At 53.1% G+C, this 21,837-nt stretch overlaps 1 protein-coding gene across 1 annotated transcript; it reads right to left on the bottom strand.

The window, feature by feature from the left end:
• Nucleotides 1-1,096: 1,096 nt before the first annotated feature.
• Nucleotides 1,097-20,967, bottom strand: OC90 (otoconin 90). The gene is made up of 14 exons (XM_090282728.1): nt 20,922-20,967; nt 19,197-19,262; nt 17,924-17,980; nt 15,814-15,988; nt 12,750-12,862; nt 10,738-10,866; nt 10,540-10,581; nt 9,775-9,825; nt 7,794-7,862; nt 5,967-6,008; nt 4,878-4,994; nt 4,420-4,591; nt 3,732-3,838; nt 1,097-1,398 (listed from the first exon to the last, which is right to left on the bottom strand). The coding sequence occupies exons 1-14, from the start codon at nt 20,965-20,967 to the stop codon at nt 1,097-1,099; spliced, it is 1,488 nt and encodes a 495-aa protein (XP_090138854.1).
• Between the last annotated feature and the right edge of the window lie 870 nt (nt 20,968-21,837).

Here is a 21,837-nt window from a genome sequence, read left to right as displayed (position 1 = left end):
TATACTGTTGCTTATACCGCCCTTTTTTCTTAGCATTGGATAGTTAACGTTTAAGTCTCCCTCCTATGCTGGCCTTGTTCTCGCTCATAGGAGTTTGATCGTCATTGGAGCTGGCCTGCCTGCGCGCGCGCACACACACACGCGCGTGTATGCACACACACAAACACACACACTTACTGCCTAATACTTCAGAACTCAATATCTTTTAGAATAGCTCAACGCTTTACCGGCAGTTAACTTCCCCTCAGAACAGTTCTCGTTTTGTCTGAAACTGGGACTCATTTGTCTTATCCACGGCAATATATGTAATAAATTTAATGAACTAAGTTTTTGAAATGTAGGAGTTCACTGTGCAATTCATATGTAATCAATAAAACAAAGTCAAAATACTTGTGCACAAGTACGTTTTTATGATAGCTATTATTACATTTATTAAATAAACTTGAGTATTTTGCTGTCGTTAAACATGAAAAACCTCAGTGAAAAATCAGGTGACCACGTGGGTTCATCCTCACCTCCCCAGCAGGGTCCGACCAGGGCTGCTGGCCGCGTGAGGCCGGACTAAGGCGACGTTGGGGTGGGGACTTGGGAGAGAACAGCTCCTCCATGTCAGTCTCCACGTCGCTGTTCACAGCCCCCACCCCCCACGTCCTGCAAGTTACATGAAGCCTCCCTCCCAAAGAGTGGCTGCCCCGGGCCCTCTGCCGCCTGCGCGGAGCAGTGAGTCTTCACCGTGGCGGGACGAGAGACTTTGCTTTCACTGTCTCTTCCCATCTCACTTTGTAATCTGTTCATGCACCAGTAGCCACACTTCTTAAAGACGCGAAGCCAGAGGAGGAAAGAAACATTGATTCGCATGTTTATTGAGCCTCCGTAGTGCAGGGCAGGAAGTAGAGAACCACACCGGCTCTGCGCACCCCCCCCCCCCACGCACATGCAAACGCGCGCTGAGGAGCACCCGAATGTCTGCGCAGAGGCCTCGCTGCCCCTCCTTCCCTTGGAGCCTCTGCTCAGAGGAGGACCGAGGAGGAGACGGAGGCCCACAGACGTCACGTAGCGAGAGAAACGGGGTGCGCTCGCCACCTTCTGTGGGGCTCTATCTGGGGCCATGTTGTGGTCTGGCCCCCGCGGGACCCAGGGACTTCCCCAGAAATCTCCTGGTCCTTCTCAGGGGCACCACGTGGGGCAGGACCTCCTCGCTGTTCTCCTCGGAGCTGGAGCCCAGGGAGGACGCGGAAGGCCGCCCTTGCACGCCGTCCTCGCAGGGGAGCTGGCGGCCCTGGCAGCCCGGCCGGCCCGCCGACTTGAGGCTCTGGTTGAAGAAGGCGGAGGCCATGCACTCGGCCGCGGTCTGGTCGCAGGCGCAGAGCAGCTTGGCGCACGGGCTCTGCCCCACACCTGCGGGGCGAGCACAGGTGGCAGGCGTGAGGCGCGGCGCCCAGCACACCCCGACTCCGCGGCTGGGGCTGTGCCCCGCTTGCTTCTCCTGATGGCCGCCCCCTCCTGGTCCGGAAGGCTTCCTTGAGCCCCCAGGCTCCATGGAGCATCCTCCCTGCAAACTCGCCTCGATTGAGTCCCTACCCTAGTTCCTTTTTTCTTTCCTACCCTCTCTCTTGAATGTTTTGGTTGCACTCAGTGGGGGTGGGGGTGGTAGCATGTGTGGCTCATGCGGAATGTGTTTCAAGGTGCTTAGACATAGGTAAGCGTTCTGCAAATACCCTCGTTATCTGGAGTTTTCAAAGATGTGTCTGGTCTGTGGCCTCGTTTTCACCTGACCCTGCCATGCGGTATCCATCCGTCAGCTCGGCCAGGGGTTTTCTCATCGCACTGACCCTCCAGATCTCGCACACTGGCTTTCACATTGACCCCAGACACGCGTGTCATGTCAGCAGCAGGAAGAGAAGCTCAGAGTGACACGCATAAGCCTGCTTCCGGGAGCATCTCAGCCCTTCCGCCCCGTGCTGTGTCAGGACAGCACAGAGCAGGCTCCGGATCCCCTCATGTCTCATCGCCTGTCACCTGCAGCAGGTACGGGACATCGGGTTCAGAGCTCACAGGGGGTCGGACTGGTGCCCTGAAGCTTCATGGGAGTTCAAGCTCCCAATGCATGTTCCTGGATTCTGTAAGGCCAGAGGGACCGGGGAGCCTTCAGCTGGGCAGGTGAGACCTCCCGGCATGACTGCATCAAGGACGGTATAATCTGATTCTGTCACTCATGGGCTCTCAACCTACCGCTGCACGGCCCCTCGGCCCCTGTAGGACAGAATGTCAGTTTCAGTCTTGGGGTTACCACCTGGTACCTGTCCATTTCCCCAGCCTCATCTTGCACTTTAAGAGTCTCCCTGAACCCACTTTCTCGGCTGGCAACACAGAACGCCGTGTTGACCCGACATTGCCAGGAGTCCTCAAATGCCACCATGCTTCTCCCTTCCCTTTTCTTGGGACCTCCACACCAGCATGGCCATCCTGTTAAGATGTCACCTCACTGCTTTTTCTGACTCTTCCCAAATGCTCCAGCCTCACTGCTATACTCAGCAGGCTCCAACCCACTTTACCCAAGATCCAGGATACCTGTCCTCCCTGTTAGCACTTGGGACGTGAGATTAGAAAGTCACTGGCTTGTCTCTCTTCCCTCCAGGCTCTGAGGGATTTGAGGCGGGAATCGCACATGCTCACTGTTTTCCTAGTTCCTGATGACGTTTGTTGGGTAAGTGGGTAGTTGAGGGGATGGATGGATGGGTGGATCAGTGACACGTAAGCACTAAGCTCCCAGGAGGTGAGAGACACACATGACCCTACAAGGCAGGACAGACAGCACGGAGGTGCATGCAATGTGCAAAGGAAGGAAGGGGGGAGGGGGGCTGACCCCGCCAGGGGCTTCCCCATACGAAAATGCAGATGAGAACCAGCCAGGCATTTCCTTCTAAACTGCAGAGCATCCAGGAAATGCAACCGCTGATGAGGAAGAGGAAATGGAGCGGAGAATGTAGACGGGGCCCGAGCTAAATGCAAGCCTCCGTCTGCTGAGCGTGAAGATACGCAGGGGCGTGCGGCAGTGTCCAGCTGTCCCTGCTGAGGCCCTGAACAGGGACAAAGGAGCCTACAGCTTCCAGGATAGAAAGCAATGGAGCTGCAGGCCCACCTGTCCCTTCAGCCAGGGCCATTGTCCCCCCTTATGGGGTCGCTCGGCAGCTCTCCCTTGGGAAGAGGTTCTGCTTAGGAAAAGAGCTCCACTGGAATGGCTCAAGGTCTGAGGCATGTGGCGTTCCCCCCGAAGCCCAGCTCTATCACTGACTTCTGCCTGTGGGACCCGGGACCTCGTCCCCGCCTCTGTAACCTGGGGAGACTCCTAGTGCTGTGTCCTCACGGTTCTGAGGATGAACTCCGCTAACACACAGCAAAAGCTTGGAACAGCACATGGTGGGAACTCCCTGCGCACGGTGGGCACTCCCCGCGCACAGGCTTTGATATCTGTTCCCAGCCTGCACCACACCAGCTCTGTGATTTTAGGCAGCTGAGGCAGCCTCTCCAACTTGAGTCTCCTCCTCAGTTCAATAGGAGCACTAATGGGTGCCTCCAAGTTAATAATATTAGGTCATGTGTTTGATGAAAAAGTTCCCCGGGGTGGGGTGGGTGTGGGGACACTGGGGAAGCGTCTATACACACGCGCTGTGGTCATAACCTTGACCTGAATGAAGGAAGACCTCTGTGCGCAGGCCCACAGCACTTACACTTGGGTGCGCCGTCCGTGCACCCCACCGAGGACCGAGGAAGCCTCTCGAGCAGGCAGCCCAGCCTCCTCGCCTGCCGCAGGCAGCAGCGGTGAGACCAGCAGCACCTAGGACCAAGGAGAACCCTTGACTGCCCGGAGCTCGCAGCTGCCCCAGGCGCTCCGCGCGGCCGCTGCTGCCACACTCCCTGCGGCACTGAGGGAAGCCAGTGCCCCCTTCCCAGTCTCCGCAGGCTGATGTGTCCACACGCCAGGGGCCACCACGCCCGCCGCTCAGGGTGCCCGCTGCACAAAGCTGCCACCTCCGAGTGTCGTCGCTGGCCCAGAGCCAAGGCTCAAGAAATGGGGGCTCGATGCACACAACATGGATGAATAAAGTAACAAATCATGGAGTCAGGGAAAATCCTCCAGGAGCAGTAAATATAAAATTTAGGTATGAAATCCATCAGCTACACTTAAAAGTTGTTGAGACCCTCATTTTGAAGTGGCCTCTGATAGAACAAAACAAGTCAACTGGAGGCCTGACGGAGAGGGGCCCGTGTGGGCGATAAGCCCCCCTGAGTGACACAGTGCGGGCACCGAGCTCTCTGTGAGGCCTAAAGTGACGGCCCAGGCAGAGGAGGGCTGTCACCTCTCACTGCAGGGAGCATCCACGCCCCGGCCTGCCACCCCCACGGGGCCCTCTCTACCTGTCCAGGGCGTCTGCAGGTTCGCCTTGCCCCTCTTGCCCGCAGTAACAGCCGTAAGACTCAAACTCCTCTGGGCACCGGGATGTCATACAAAAGAGCATCTCTCCCAGCTGTGGCATCACCTGTGCGTTGTCCTCACTTCCCAGGTGCAGGAAGGTGACCCTGTCACACGCTGATAAGAAACAAGGACTCAGGAAAGCCAGAAACCCCAGGACAGCACTCGTGGAAGTGGGGCAGGGGACGGGTGAGAGCGCGGTCAGGGGCTTCCTTCCCCGGCCCGGCCTCCGCAGCTGCACCCACAAGCCAGTCCATCCCTGAGTCTCATCGGCAAGGGGCAGGCACCTTCAAGTGGCACCAGCCTGACAAGGCCACGTGTGTTACAGTGGCTTTGGTAAGCAGCTAACCAGAGGATCCCGAGGTGGGAGAGGACGGACACTCCTCTGCCTGCTTCTGCTCACCTTTTCCAGTTGTCAGCACGGGACCACTTTTGACAGATGACACAGCCAACCCCGAAGATTTATTGCCAGCAGGAACAACGGTGACACCTCTAGCTGTGGCAGCGACCTCTGCAAACCCTGAAAACGCACAACTTTACGCTCCGTATTCAAAAAGTGGCCGGAGAAGAGCAGATGCACACAAGGTCAAGGTCAAAGGCAGACAGGTATTTCCGAACAGCAAAGCACCGGGACAGTGTCCTCAGACTGGGTTTGCAGGCGTCAGAGCAGAGTCTCAGGGATCCGGGAAAGCTACACGGATCCCACAATTTCTGTGATAACCTGAAACCTGCCAGGAGTCTGTGCTGGACCTTTCGGATGACATCTCATGACTGAGAGCCATCACCCTTGGGCCTGCATTTGTATTGTGTTCAGTCTCATGCACCTGCCAAGTAAAGCCCCCATTGCGGTATTAATAAGAGATGAGAATGATGGAGAAATTAAGCCAACTCATGGCCCACGATAATGTGGGCAAGCAAAGCTGTTCAAACCCTTCAAACCCCACAACGGCTTCTCATCAGACTCAGAATCAAGTGCAGGGTCCCCACCGTGGCCGGCAAGGCTGCCGTGACCAGGCTCTCCCTCCCTCACACAGGTTCTCCGGCTCTCCCGTCAGTCAGCCCCACCTGCCTTCCGGCTGGAGGCAGCTGGGCACCCGGACTGGTCTGGTCCCGACAAAGGGGGCAGCAGAAGCCATGCCCCACTGTCAGCGGACTGAGGAGATCGGAAGAAAATATCTTCAAATACTGAAAGTGGCTATTTTATAATGTGAAATTGCAGGTGATGTAAATAGAAAACAAAACAGAGCTCTCTCTATTTCTTTTCAAGGCATCTCCTTAGCAGGTAAGCTTCCACTTCTTTCTATGAATGGGTCCATCTTTAAATTTCATTTGACTACCTTTTTCAGACACTCTAAAAGTGAACTGTCTTCCTGATTTCTTCCATTTTGAGTTTGGCATCTTTTCTCTAAGGCTTCCCTGGAACACACCGGACTTACACGTGTGTAAGGAGGCAGCAACCTAGTCAAAGGCGGGAGAAGCCAAGTGGGCTTACCTGGCGGGGTTGTGGTCCTCACGGCTGCTGTGCCTTCCTGGTCTTGGAGTGGTTCTGCTCCCAAAAAAGAGAGATGGGGTGAGTATCACCCCCAGCCTGTCCCACCTTCTTCTCCAGAGGCAGCTGCCGTCCACTGGGCTCAGGAGGCAACGGGGCCTTTACTCTGCCCCTGGGGGCCTCCCAGGAGAGCTGGTGTTTGCGGGGTCACCACCAAGTCAGAAGGAGATGTCCCCCCATACACACATACAGGGGCTTGCTGGAATGCTCAGCTGCAGGTAAGTCTGTTGAAATCTTTTTTTTTTTTGAACAGAGAAGAAGGAGGCAGAAGAACCTTGTGATTCCCTTAGCTTGCTACATGGCTCCAGGAAGGCAGCTGAGCCTCTGTGTCTCTGTGAAATGAGTTTGGTGTGTGTTTGTGTGTGTGTGTGTGTGTGTGTGTGTGTGTGTATGTGTTTTAAACGGTAATTAAGCTGATACTATGCTACAGACTGAATGTCTGTGTCCCGCCTGGTCCACAAGTTGGAATCTTAGCCCCTAATGCAGTGGTGTTAGGAGGTGGGCCTTTGAGGTGATGAGGTCATGAGGATGGAGCCCTGGTGAATGGTATTAGTGCCCTGTAATGGGACACCAGAGAGCTCCCTGGTCCCTTCCAGCATATGAGGACACAGCAGGAAGACAGCCATCTATGAATCAGGAGGGCCCTCACTAGACCCTGGACTTCCAGCCTCCCTGTCTGTGAGAAATACGTTTCTGCTGTGTATAAGCCATGCAGTCAGGGGCACTTTGTTATAGCAGCCTGAAGAGACTGAGGCTTACTACACGCCACATACAGCCCTAAGGGCTTTGCTCGTATTAACTTAATAACAGTCCCATGAGTGAGTACAATGCTCATCCCCTTTCAGTGATGAGAAAGGTGACACCAGGGAAGTGAGGTCACTTGCTCAAAGTCACAGAGCTAGAAAGTGGCAGAATGCAAACCCAGGTCACCTGCTAAAGTTGACCCTCTGAACCACTGTCTAGGTTACTGTTTTACTGCTGGCTGACCCACAAAGAGCTGGAGGTGGTCACTCCAAAATGCTTTGGAGAGGAAGGAAGTGCCTTAACTTCTATGTATCAGAGGTCAAGATGATGGTGGAGTTATGCGAACGTCAGTCACAGGCGTTTATTGAGGGGACACAAACACCCGGCAAAGAGAAACTGGTTAGTTCTAAGCTGGGGCAGAAGGTCCTCTTCAAAGGCAAAGTGTGGAGATTCAGAAGGAAAGGAGAACCACGCTGCAGCACTCCAGGCAAATGAGTGTACCTCTCGGAGCTTCTCCTTCACCTGTAAAGTGGGGGTGACGATGGGCCTCCCAGGACCAGGGGAGCATAACTCACAGAACGTTGTGTGTAGGGGCTTAGAAACATGCTAGCACATCAAGGTCCTCAACAATGTCACTGTCCTGTAACCGTTCTTAGTCATTAGTACGCAGTGATTATCAGTGATTTATACTTATGAATAAAGTCTCCGTGGTTATTAATCACCACAAGCAACGTAAGTGGTTGGGTTCTTCTTAGCTTAGATATTTTTAGGCTAGGGATGGTTCTCCGTGAGTCCCTATCATATAATGGAAAGAACACAAGTCTTATAGCGTTGTGGCTGGGGGGAGAGACCAGTCCGATGAATCACTTGCTGAGTGGCTTGGAACTTTTAACCCCCCAGAGCCTCGGTTGCCTACCTTATCTCCAAAATGTTACGATAATATTTTGTCAGGGTCCTAACAGAGAATGGTCACTGAACTGAACACAAATATTTATTTATATGGTGTTTCTCCTCTGCTGTCCTCACGCTGAGGTCCCCTTGACTTACTTGTCCTGGAGATTGTGGTCACTTGGTCACCTCTGGTCTCAGCAGACACTGCGAAGAGAAACCACCCAATCATCAATCAGTTGTCAAGGATCAGTCCAGCTCCGCACCGTAGCCAGGCCGGGGTCCCCTGTCAGCAAAGTGGGTTGGGGGCTGAGGGACGGAGGAGACAAGGTGGCCGTGGCAGTCTGATCGGGGGTTGGTCCGTCTGCACATTGGTGCTCAATTCAGGTCTGATTCAGTGGGCAAGGGGCCAGATTGGGGTCAGTCTTGTGTTCAGGTTAAGAAACCAGCCAATGGGAGAAAGAGCCATTATTTACCCTGATGGGGTCAGAGCCTTGGGCAGGGAGTTTATTCTAGAAGGAAGGAAGGACCCATCGGAGGCCCGAATTCGAGCCCCACTGCTCGGCACCGTGTCTTGGACAACCTCTTTCTCCATCCCAATTGACCATCTCAGTGTGACGGTTCATAAGGTTGGGGGGCATTAAACGAGATTCTGTGTTTTAAGCGAGTCACCTAGTGTCCTGCGTGTGGTCTGGGGGCATGGGCTGTTTTTACAGTTCCACTAGAATTTCTGGAAGAAGATGTTGGTTGAGAATCTTCCCATACTCTCTCTCATTTAATCTTCTGCCACAGTAAAGGCCAAGTATAATCGTCCCTTTTCAGGGGTTAGTTAACTATGGTCTGGCCCTTGGCATGTTTTTGTAAATAAAGTTTTATTGGCACATGGCTGTCTGGTTACGGATTGGCTACAGCTGCTCTCCTGCGACCAGGGCAGAGTGGAGTCACTGTTACAGAGACCCTATGTCTAAAGTATTTGTTACCTCACTTTTTACCGAGGGCTGGCCGACCCCTGCTTTACGCTTGGAGAGGCTGAGCCACTCTGCCAACGTCACACGGGTGAAAAACGGGAGAGTCTGGATTCTATCCCCGATCTGCCCGCCACCAACATGTAACTGCTTCATCATGTGGCAGTGACAACACCTGCAGGCCCTACAGCTTTTCCTCACAAACTGTCCCACCTGCGCCCAGGTGCCTGAGTGGTGACGCTGCACTTGGGCCGCCATCTCCCCGGGAGGGCATCTGTGTGCGTTGGGGGCAGAGGTGCACATGTCCTGTAGGTGTGTGCAGCCACTCCCCTTCCCCAGGGACACCCCGGATGCCTCGGGGAACCTTGTCGCCTTGCTGTGTTTCCCAGGTTCGTGCTGAGGACTGCGGAACGTGTACCAGCTGGGGCTGATTTGGGGGTTATCTGATGGGCCGCCAAGCCTGCAGCATCTTCCTTAATTTAGAATGGAAGTCGCTGAGCGTGGTTACCGCTCGGGCAGGGCGTACGGTGAAGCTTTGGTGTGGCGTAGGGGCCACTTCTCTGGGCCTGGGGCCCCAGGCACGGGCTGTCCCGGAGCTGCTGAGGACGAGCTGCCCGCGGACACGGACCCAGTCGGGGGTGAGCCACACCACAGGCCTCTGCTTCTGTCCTCACTGCGGCCACAGCAGCCGCAGAGGGGAGACATAAGCCAGCGTCTAGGGGGACGCTGGGCATGGTGGTCTCCCTGAGGGGTGGGGTTGCCAGACTGAACAAATAAAAACAGGATGCCCAGCTGAATCTGGATTTCAGATGAGTGACGAGTACTTTCTTCATCTAAGTGTGTCCCGGAAGTGGCACGGGACACACTTATACTCAAATGTTGTTTTCTGTTCATGCGAAGTTCAGCTTAGATGGCTGAAGGCGGGCGTTCTGCGCCTTATCTGACAATCGTGCTGAGCTGGGAGTTGGCGTGCGGAGAAAGCTGAACGAGCAGAGGCTTGGGGTCAGGAGGAGGGAGCGGAGGTTCTGGAACGTACTGAAGCCGATGCATTGCAGACGCAGGCAGGGGCACTTGAGGGGAGGTAATCCAACGAGCAGCCTGAGGCTACAATCAGAAGGGGCATTGGGGTCACACGCCTGTCCTTCTGCGCTCACCTTCTCCTGAGAGGGCCACCAGGCTGGCGTCTGTGGGCTCCGCAGGTTCCCCTGAAAATAAGAGAGCCCCCCATCAGCAGCCAGTGATGGACACAGGGTCCATGCCAAGGTCCAAGGGTCTCAACCAAGGACAGGCTGGGCGGGGCTTATGAGACCCAGGGCGGAGGGCGCTGTTCCTCTGTCTTAGGGTTTCCTGCCTCTTCTGTGCCTCCCAAGGGTGCCCCCAAAGCCCAAGCTCAGGAGGGACTCCAGGTGGCTCTGGGTTCTGGTAGAGGACGTGACATTACTGAACACAGGCTGTGACGATGGAAGGGCTATGGGCCCTGAAGGGTGGTGGCTGTGGAGCGTGCTATCCTGACTGGGGAAGATCTCTGTTCTAAGGGGAGGCGGGATGGCAGAGAAAAAAGATGCTGGACGCAGAGAACACCTGGAGATGCAACACACATGCACAGATACATGTGACCATGTGTACACGCCTATGTACAAACCCACACCCATGTGCACACACACGCATGCACATGCCACATCATGTGTGCACACACCCAGAAAGCCAACACACCTGCCCATATCCGCTCCCTCTTTACCAAACGCTGCAGGGCGATTTCCGAGAAAACAAGGGACGCTCTGCAAAGGTGCGCCTCGAACTCCCCACCCCTGCTGGGACTGAGGGCTCATGGGAACTTTGGTAAACAGGGAATAACAGGCATATACTGCATGGGTACCAGCCGGCTCCCATCAGTAGTCTGGCCCCTCAGGAGGCCTTACCTCCGGGCAGAAGGGTCGTCAGCTCCTTCCTGCTGGTTGTCTCTGCAAAGGAAACCCATAGAGAGCAGTGGGCGCGTGGAATGTGAGGAGGAGCTGGACTTGGCATCTGAAGATACACAGCACCCACACGAGGGCCCCACACCAGCTCCTGCCCCCAGCGGCAACCCCGCCAAGGACGCAGGGCCAGGCCCTTCCTACCCGGAGGCTGAGCCAGGCAGAAGGAGGTGTCCAGCAGGTTCAGGGAGGAGTTGATCGTGGACTGGGCCAAGCACTCTATGGCAGCCTTGTCGCAGCTACACAGCAGGTGCTCGCAAGTGTCCCTGGACTCTGTGCACGGAGCGAGGACAGTGCCGGCTGGAAGACCTCCCTCGGAGTCCCAGGAGGTACTGCAAGCTCTGGAGCAGAACCCTTGCTCTGCCCCACTCACACCCCGCGCGTGCTGTGGCCTCCTCATCTCCTATACCTGCTCCGTCTCTCCAGCGGCCGGGAGGGGTCCAGTCTGGGCCCATACACCCCCCTTTTCTTTCACACACCGGACTCATCGGGCCTTCTTGTGGGCTCTGCCTTCAACCCGTTTAGAGTCTGTCCACATATCCCCATTTCCACGTCACTCTCCCGAGCCACTCCATCGCATCTTGTGTGGGTTACATCAGTGGCCTCCTAACAACCCCCCGCCTCTCTCCCCCCACTCCCCTGCTGCTCAGGCTGTTCTCACCAAGGAGCCAGAACAGTTCTTTGGAAACTCGGGTCACACCATCATGCCACATTTGTGTGTGTGTGTGTTTTCAGAACCTCCCAACTCAAAGTCAAAGCCACTGATCCCGCTCCTTCTCAGATCTCATGTCTTTCTCCCTTACTGCCCCGCCCCCTATTCCTGACTCACTGGCCCCTGTTTCTCAGACACACCAGGCATCTCGAGCCTCAGGGTCCCCGTATGCTGTTTCATCCATCCGCACAGCTCTTCTCCCGGATTCACCTCATCTCTGCCATTGCTCAGCTGTCAGCTTCTCTGGGATACTTCCCTTGACCTTGCATCTTACCTAGGTGCCTCCCCACCAGCCTCCCTGTGCCTTTCCCTGATTGATCGTCCTCCACAGCCCTTGTCACTGTCTAATAGACTGTATCATTTGTTTATGATATTTTCAGTGTTTGACAACCATGGTGAAATTCCAGAATGTCAGCATGTCCACAATGTCTAGACACTTGTCTTGGCCTTGGTGTAGGTGCTCAGTACATTCCTGATGAATGAATGAATGAATGAATGAATGAATAGTGCTTTCAGTGTTCACTGTGGACCTCACCTAGTGATTTACACCCACGACTCTCCTCACATCTTTCTGGAAGCTCCTTACTCCAGCTCGGCCATGTCACCTGGCCTGTGGAGTCAGTCTCACCGGGAGTCAAACCCTGGCTCTGGCACTTGACAGCTGTGTGGCTTTGAACAAGCTACTTAGCTTCTCTGTGCTTTCCTCTCCTTCTCTGAAGGCTGGGGACAATGACCCCACCTAACAGGGTTCTCTAGGAGATCAGAGTTGCTGTGTGCAAAGCAGATGGCACACAGTAGGCACTTATTCAGGGGGGCTCCAAGATAGTGCCCCCAACACGCCATGATCCTCTTTCCTCTCTGCCTTTGCCTGTTATGCTCCTTCTGCCCCAAGACATGAAACAAAATTCCTGGAGTCACACAGCGAGCAAGGTGGACAGCTGATTCCTACAAACAACCATGACAGCCCTCTTCATCCATCACGGCGTCTCCCTCCACGTCCACCACTGCGTTCTTAACATGCACCAGTCACCATGGTAACCCTTTTAGGAGCATCATTTAATTTTCATAACAAGTCTCTGAGGCAGATTTCCTCCTCCCCATTGTGAGGTTCAGAGGAGGTAATAACTGCCCCAATGTCACACGATACGGGAGTGGCAAACTATTTTCCCCTCTCAAGTCCCCAGGGTTGCTACAGGTACCGAAGTGGCGAGTCAAACCGTCTGCTGACTAACTATTGTGTCAACCCGAAAGGCGTTTATTGCACATCTGCCGTGCAAGGTCAAGATGCCATGGAACCAGCCCTAATGAAGCCCTAAGTGTACATGATAATGATGTCAATGGTGATGATGATGAAGGTGAACTCCAGGAGCCCTTGGCCTGGGTCACTGGGGCCTCTGAGCTGTCACCTCTCACCAGCCCCCCTGGGACACCTGGAAGTGCTCACCGCATGTGACCTTCTTGGTGACACAGTTGACATCTGTGCTAATCTTGGTGGGGTCCTGCAGGCAGTCCATCTCGGCAGCCTCCTCATAGCACCTTCGGTGCTGGAAGCAGCAGCTGGGGTGGAAAGGGCAAGGGTCAAGGTGGAAGTGTGGGCTGGGGTCAGGTCAGGAGGGAGGCAGGCAGCCTGTGGTTGCCCCATGTGTCTGGACGGTTCCTGGCGGTGACCTGTTTCAGACACTCGGTGCGCTCACACACACATGCGCATATGTAATATTTGAATTATATTGCCTATGCAGCAGGTGCTGTTACGATTACGAGCCTTTACATATGTGGGGACTGAGACACATGGGACTCTGTAACTTGCTAAGGTCAAGGTTGGTCACAGAGCGTGGCTGGCATTCAATGTGGTCAGGTGGCACCAGCACACAGGAGGGCGCTCAAAAAATGGTAGCAATTATTTTTTGCAAGCTGGTGTGCAAGTCCAAAGTGGCAAATAACCCGTCCTCCAGGAATTTGAAAATCCCCAACCCCATCAACTGCGCTGTGTAACATAATTGAAGTTGAGCAGAACCCACGATCCTGCCAGTTCCTCACCATCAGCACTTTGATCATTCTTTTTGGGTTGGAGACAGTTGATGAATTACTGCTTCATTTCTTTGACTCCTAGGTTTTCAAGGTGTTTTAATAATTAAAGGAAGTGGGAAGGGAGGACCCAAAAGGAAAACGTTGCCAGAACCGGCCCTGGCACCCTGCCCCGTACAGAACCAGCCTCTCCCTTTCTGAATGTCACTGAACTGGCTCCAGGAGTTGGCTTGCTCACGGTCCCAGAAGTGGGACACTGCCCTTGTGCTCCAGTGGTGACCTGTACCCCCTCTTGGAGATTTGGAGATGGGACAGAGCTGTGTTTTAATTCCAAAGCCATCCGTCCTTGTCAGTCAAGGACATATTACTTTCTAATCAATTCATTTATTTATTTTTCAGCTCCGAAAAGCAATTGGAAGTTGACCACCTAGTCAATCCGTTAATTGATTGAGTTCTATGTGCCAAGTGCTGGGGTCCGTGCTGGGCCACAGAGGAATACTGCTGTGCAGGTCCTCCTTACAGGAGGTTGAGTGGAGTGGGAGACAGGTGTGTCCACACAGCCTCCCATATCACGGGAGCAAGAAAGGAGAGCCCAGATGTTTGGGGAGCCCAGAGGTTGCCCTGGCGCACTCACAGGTGGGTCCTAGAGGAGAAACGCCAGGGAGAACACTGGCTGCTCCGTGGAAGTGGGGGTGTCCTTTCCACTTCCGTGAGTCTGCGTAGATGAGAGAACACGCACACCCTCACACTGGGTCTGGGTACCAGCGGGGCGGGGACGTGGTTCTTGGAGCAGAGTTGAGACCTGGGTCCAATTTCCTGCTTCCATAATACTGCTGCTGCTGCTGTTGCTATGGTTACAGCTACTGTTACTACTAGTAGTAGTAGTACTCCTGCTGCTGCTGTTGCTATGGTTACAGCTACTGTTACTACTAGTAGTAGTAGTAGTACTCCTGCTGCTGCTGTTGCTATGGTTACAGCTACTGTTACTACTAGTAGTAGTAGTACTCCTGCTGCTGCTGTTGCTATGGTTACAGCTACTGTTACTACTAGTAGTAATAGTAGTACTCCTATTGCTGCTGCTGTTGCTATGGTTACAGCTACTGTTACTACTAGTAGTAATAGTAGTACTCCTATTGCTGCTGCTGTTGCTATCATTACAGCTACTGTTACTACTACTAGTAGTAGTACTCCTCCTACTGCTGTTGCTATGGTTATAGCTACTGTTACTACTAGTAGTAGTAGTAGTACTCCTCCTACTGCTGCTAGTACTGCTGCTGCTGTGCTGGCACTACTATCACTACTACTGTTACTATTAAAGTGACAGCAGATACTATGCCCGCTGTTACAACCAGCACGTGGCGTTGGATGCCCATCACTACCACTGCTCCACCACTACGGGTCTGCAAAGATGGTTACTACGGCTGCTGCTGCTATTGATACTGCTGTCATTAGTGACTGTCGCTGCTTCTACTCCAGCCCTATTACAGCTCTTCCTGTCACTCAATCACTAATAGTCTTGAATTCTTAATCAGCCAGACAGGATCCCAAACTCTTTCACTTGTATGTGGCCATTTAACCCTAAATGAGAACTTTATCATGTTGGCATTATTATTATCTCCATTTTATAGGTAAGAAACTAGAGCACAAAGAAATTAAATAATGTGCTTTGGGTCACAGAGCCCATAGGAACAGAGGATTGGAATTACTGGGTCATAGGCCATATATCTAAAAACTAACAGATTCCACCAGTTTTTCCTAAAGGACCCTCCTGCTACCAGTGTCTGTTTGGCATATCCTTGCTAACACTTGATGCTTCTAAGATTTTAAATTTGATCGCCAATCTGATAGGTAAAAGATGGTATCTTGTTTTAATCCATTCCCCTTGTATGTGGGGAAGGAGGACACCCTTATCGGGCACTTATTTATATTTTCCCTGTATTCCCACTAGATACATACCTCTTTGAGGCAGGGATAGTGTTCTGTTTATATTAAGCATGGTGTTCACATATCATCGGCATGTGGTACATATTTGTTGAAAATTGAGCAGAAACTTAGCCTGAATTAAAACTAATTCTCGGGGTTTTATTATGCTTAAGAGTCACCTGGACAGCTTGTTTAAAATCCAGACTCCCAGGTTCTCCCTAAAGGTGATCTGAGCCAATAGCCCTGGGGTGGGTCTCTGGAATCTGCGTTTTAGCAAGCATCTGGGTGGCTCTGGTACAGCTGGACCTATACTCTGAGAAACTAAAATAAAGCTTTGCATATCAGACGCCACATAGGATCTTGATGACATCCTAGGACATGAGCAGATCACAGATTAACTGCAATTTAAGGATGAGAAGACAGCCACCTGGCAGGTAAGTCATGGAATTGAGATACCGTCTGAGTCCCCAGTCCAGGGCGCTTTCTGTGTCCCCGCTCTGCCCAGTGCCAGCCGGACCGCTGCACCCCCCGCCCCCCGCCCCCGCCGGGGTCCCGCTCACCTGTCAGTCTCGTCCACGGGCAGCCCTTCCATCTCAAACCTGCACGTGCACCCATAGTCCTCCAGGTCTCGGGGGCAGAGACCGGCCACGCACTTCATGCCGCTGACGAACTGGAGCAGCGCGGGGAAGTTGGTGAAGACGGCCTGCAGCCAGGTGAAGTGGGAGCCCAGGCAGTCTGCGGGGGGAGGGCAGGGCGGGCGCTGGGGGCGAGGGACCCCGACCCGCGGCTTCCTACAGCCGGAGCGGATGGTGCCTCGTCCACCTGCTAAGTGCCTACGGTGTACTCAGGCCTGTGCCAGACTATTCGGGTGAAGTAGGTTTATAAGATGGGGTCCCTGCTGGTTGCCCACCTAACAGGTATTATCCCTTCTTCCCTCCCAACCAAACTGAGCAGTATTCGAGGAAGGTGAGTCATCTCCCCAAGTCCCTGGGGAGGTCACACTGTCACTCTCAGGTGGTCATGGTCATCCCATGCTTCCATGGTACGCTAGGGCTGAGCATGGAACCCAGATCTAGCCAAAACGACTTAATGGAAAGCCTATTAGAGGCTTTGGAAAATATTGTTTTCCCTAATAAAGAACAAAGGCATTTAAGAAGATCCTTTTCATCTACACTGTTGTCCTTCCTGGAATGTGGGTGACGATACACTGGCTGGAACTGCAGCAACCACATTGCAACCATGAGGTCCCAAGCCTGACGCTGGGAAACCCATATGCCCAGGGGAGCAGTGGGGCCGGACAGAAGGCACCTGCTGGGTCCCAGACCTGCATCAAACTGCTGCCCTAGTCCTGGTACCTTCGGATGGCTTATGTGAGATAGTTAAATATCTTTATTCTTTAAGTCACTGTCAGTTCTCTGATGAATCCCAAATGATGGAATGCTGCCACCAGAGAACTGTAAGTCAGTGCAGGAAGAGAAAGGGTACAGACTGTAGTAATTTGGGGCACCTACCATGTCCCCCAAACTGTTCTAGAAACAGCACAACAGAGTGATGCTCTAGAAAGTATCCACTTTGTCTCCCATCTCATAAACCTCGTGTTAATCCCATACTGTCACCTCCATTTCACAGGTAAAGACACTGAAGGTCAGAGCCACGCCCGAGGTATCCGCCAGCAATGACGACTTGCCCTGAACAAAAATGCTCTTGAAAACAAAGTGGCAAGAAGACGGTATCCAGGTCTTTGGTGCTCGACCCCGTGCCCACCCCGTCTCCACTCTCTGCCTTTCTGACTGGGAGGGCCATTGAGGGCGAGTGGGGTAATCCCATTGCTCTGACTGCAGGGTGCAGGGTCGCAAGAGGCAGCTTGGGGGGACCTAGAGATGCCTGTGAGGACCAGTGCCACCATGACGGTTCCACTTCCTTCCGATCTCACTGGAACTTCCTTCCCATGTTTTATTTCCGAACACCCTAATCAAAAGCACGAAGACATGATTCTACGCTGAGGAAAGCCACTCTTTGTGTGTGTATGTGTGTGTTTGTGTAAATACACATTTTCACTCAAACATAGGCACCTACACGCGGTCACATAGACAGTTCGGTGCAGTCTCTGCCCAGGATTGCCTAATACAGAAGCAGTTCAGGATCTCCTGGCTCATGTCCTTCATGTTATAATCTTATAGTTTGAGTAATTTAAGTCAATGATAGAAACCATTGTGATAATTAATCGTTGCTTGGTAGCTATATTATTGATAAGTGGAGTACTTGACACCCATTGGAATTCTTAGTGCTTACGTATAGTTATTAGTTGGGGAGAGAAAATAAAATTACGTCGGTGTAGGGAGACTAGGCTCTGGACTCAAGAGGAGAACTCTGTGGCCTTGGGCAAGTCACTTAACTTCCTTACCTGTAAAACGGGGCTACCGTTCCCCTCCTGACCAGGCTGTGGTCACACTAACCTATGAAGTTACCCTACAACTCAGGGAGGCGCCCTGCTATAAGATGGCACTTCTCTGCTCAGAACGAGGATCACACTGTTTGGAGCTTGCTGGAGAGGCCATGGGAGCCCCGAGGGCAGAGACCAAGGTCATTTCCTGAAATTCCCCACCCCCCACACACACACACGCGCACCATGCTCGGGCACCTGGGGGACCAAAGCAAGCTCAGACTTACCAAAAATTTCAGTCGTACTTTCCACGTTTTTAAACATGCCGTTGAAGAACGTGGTATCTATGTGGAAGGAAGAGAAAACCAATTACAGAGCCTGGTTTCTCCCCTTGCCTGCCCACCCGCGGGGTGAAGAGTAAGTAAAAGCCCTTTCTCTTTCTCTAGGGATAGATTTGACCTTGGGCTAACTTTCTCGTGACACAAGTTACCATAGAAACCTGATAAGATGAAGCAACACCTATGTTACCCGACAACATTGCTAATGATTTAAAAAAACAAACCTGGGTGGTAAGATGTACCTGGGCTGGTGGGAACTATAGGTGAACTGTGAGTACCAGATGGGGTGACTCTTGCCATTAGGCATGTCCTGGGCATCCTAGAACCTGTAGCTATGACGTTGTTACGAGAGATACTGATGCCTCTGGAGAATGAAGCTTCTAGGCCAGGGAGGGCCCTGGTGCGGCTGTTACCTGGGGCTCCTGGACTCCGTGCTGTGTTGTCACTGTTAGGCTGCTGTCCCCAAAGAGGGATGGCTGCCATGACCTACTGGCACAGCTTCCTGGCCTAGATCCTTCTAAGTGCCAAGTGTGGCCCATGAGTTTAAAGGCCTACTTAGGACCCCTGGTGGGCACTGCACTCCCCATGGGGATTATGCCATTGGAGAGAGAGGCCACTTGTCATTTGGGTCTGGGGGGGACCGATCACTTCGCCCGCAGGGATCATGCACGAATCATTTGGTTGGCTCAGCTCACCTCCTGAGAGGCTGGATGTGAACCTCTAATTCAGGGCTGACATACAGCTGGTTCACTACGCACTAAGTTCTCCGGTGATATCCATGTAAGAACCTGCCTGAGAACCCCTCATAATCCACCCCGAGGAAAGCATTCCCTTCCCCAAGGGACGTTATGGGTCCTCTGGTGACAGTCCTACATCATCTGTCCGTGGTCATTCTGCTTTCAGAAGCTCAGAGCTCAGTTTGGAGCTAAAATACCAGTTACCTCTAACCCTTGTGATGGGACTATTCACTTCCATCTAGGTTCCCCTCCCAGCTGACATCTCTCTTTTGATGGGAATTTTTAGTCTTTTGTCTCAGGAGAGAGCCACGGTGGGGCAGACAGCAGGGCTGACTGTTGAGGGAGAGGCTTTTGAACCCCGTTACCTGCAGACGTCACAGCAGTAAGTGGTTGTAGGGATATTCGGAAGGGGCTGTTTTCTCTGCCGATAGCTAGACAACTTTCTACCGAGCCCGTCTCCTAAGAAAAGTTCAAAGAATACTTACTGAAAGTTTTTGAGAATCCTGGAGGCAGCTCCTGAGGACGGTGGGGCGTGTCCAGAGGGTGGCTCCCTGGGGAGGGGGAAGGAGGAAGCAGGATTGTTAGAACGCTGTCCCCGCCAGGCGGCTGGGCCAGGGCTGGAGGTGACAGCTGGCTGGTGGCTGAATGCACGTCAGTGCAATCCTTTGCATATCTTTCCAGTCCCTGCCATGTGCTAGGTCTTGGTGGTAGCTGTTGAAGAAACGCAGACTTTCCAAGCAGGTGAGGACTTCAGTTCCGTCTGAGGGCTTGTCCCAGAGTCCAGGGAATAACTGCCCAGGAAACCACCTGATAGCTTACCAGCCAACAGCTAATACTCCCGCAGCAACGGTAAAATAGCGCTGCCCCTTTGATCATGACTTTGCTGGTGTTCCTCGTGCAGCGGGTCATTACGTTCCTGTTCTGGAGGGGAGCAGTCGGCGCTATCACGGACATGTGCCAATAGGGGGTTTGGGCCCCCACACACTCCTCCCTACTTTCAGGATATGGACGCCCACACGGTTTCATTAGCAACCGAGAAAGTCACCCTGTAATTTGAATTGTTTATCTCAGAGGGCTGGATTACTTCACTCCAGCATCCCAGAAGGAGGGGGCTGGGGGGTGAGGAGACTGGAGGTCAGAGGAAACTAAGGACAAACTTCGCCAGAATAAAATTGGTTCTGGTTTGGTGAGAGGAGAAGGGGACTGGCACTCAGGCTGTTCCTGCTTCCGTTTGCACACGCCACTGCCTCTCGCCCTCTGCCCGACGCTGTGGGTGCGTGTTACAGTGTTTCGTGGACAATGAAGTTGAGGCTCCTAGGCTCTCCTTGCTCGGGTCCCGCCCAACTCTGCCGGACCTCCTCCTATCTTGACCCTTATCTCCTGCGATGCTGAAAAGCTTACATGGATAACAAGCGATCCTCTTGTACTGTCTATTAACTTGGGTCATAGTCAAAATAAGTGATCAATAGAATTTGTGGATCCATTCCACCTCACTCTCACCGTTGTGTTTGGAAGGGGACCTTAGAGGGAAGGACCAGTGTGTTGGTCTCGAGTTCACCTGAATACGGGGAAGGGAGAGAAGGATGCCTGGGTAGCCAGTGATGCCCATTACTGCAGGGCCCAGCCCGCTGCAGGAAGGAGAGCAGTGAGCTGGGGCACTGGAGAGCTACACAAGCATGCAGCCGAGAAAGAAGATCTGATGGCACCAGAAGACTCAGATTCAAAGCCAAGACTCCAAGTGAACTTGAAATTACTACCCCAGGCTGCCAAGAAGTTTGCTTCAGTGACCAGATTTTGGTGGCATGGGACCCAAGTTTAGAAACGTGGGGGTGCAAGTTTTCACTGGCCATACCTACAAAATGGGAAAATTAGCTGCTACCTGTCAGGAAGGCCACTCCAAGGTCACCAGCAAACCAAGGGACAGTAGCCCATGAGCAAAGGGGAGGGGGACGCTACCAGGTAGGGAGAAGGTTACTCGCCTTACCTTTGGTCTTCCTGGTTCTCTACCTCATCTTTCATGCACTATGCAGTGTGCTCAGAAGTATCAGCGGAATTTAATCTATAGCTTATCACTAATGTTTGACTTCCATCACTCGGTAGGTAAGGGGATAAAGTAGTCATGAGCGGATCAGATGAAACTTGACAATACGTCCCAGAGTTTGGGTTAAACATACTAAGCCAGAAGTACAGTGTAAAATACCAGGACTCACCCACACCTGGGGCCACCAGCATCCCTAGGAGCAGAAGCACAGCCATCGCAGAAGAGCACAGAGCGGGACTGAGGTGTCAACAGGAGCAACCTGCTGGGGGAGAAGCCAGCGGAATGTGACAGGCGTGCTTTCAGAGACCCCACAGGTGCCCTGTCCCACCAGGCAACGAGGTCAGAGGAGAGAACCTGAAAGGCTTTCAGTCCCAGCTATGCCCCTAACGAACGCTACGCCCTCAGAGAGACTCAATTTCTCCATCTGGAAAATGGACACTTCACTGGGTGCTCTTGGAGGACATGTTTCATTCATTCGTTCATTCATTCATTCATTCACTCATTCATTCATTCAGTGGTCCTTTATTGTATGTCGGACACGTTGCAGGGACCCGGAAAAGCACGGTGAGGAAAACACACGCCTCACCTGTGACTTGTTCACAGGCTAATGGGGAAGGGAGGCAATTTAGCAAGTGCTCTACTTTGACTTTGGCCAATTGAATTTTAAATAACCCATGCACGACGGTCCGGCAGCATTCTGCATACCTGTGTAGCAGGCTGACTTTGAACCATCGTACCAACATCACATGATGTGAATAGATTTGGCCACGGCGTGGCAGTGCTGCCTGGTAGCAAATTGTTCTCCACCTCGCTTCCTTCCCTCGGTTTTTCAGCAATTGGGAGGCCTCGCTGCTGTCCCAGGGGTTAGAGAGATGCGACTCGGGGGCAGCCAGCAGGGAGGCGGCGCGGTGGGCAAGGTCCAGGACCCCGGCACACCTCGATCGCAGCTGCCCTGGGCTCAGGTCAGCGGTGTGAGCTCCAGGGGGCACGTGGTGCGCTCAACAGTGTTTCATGGTAAGGAGCAAATGTAAGGAGCAGAGGGATTTGGGAATGATGGTAGCTTCCCGCGAATGTCACGCCTTGAA

This window comes from Furipterus horrens, unplaced genomic scaffold, assembly GCF_987537825.1.
Source record: "Furipterus horrens unplaced genomic scaffold, mFurHor1.1.pri manual_scaffold_7, whole genome shotgun sequence".
NCBI classification, from domain to species: Eukaryota; Metazoa; Chordata; class Mammalia; order Chiroptera; family Furipteridae; genus Furipterus; species Furipterus horrens.
Note: the sequence above shows the minus strand (reverse complement) of the source record. Positions and strands in the feature narration are given on the sequence as shown.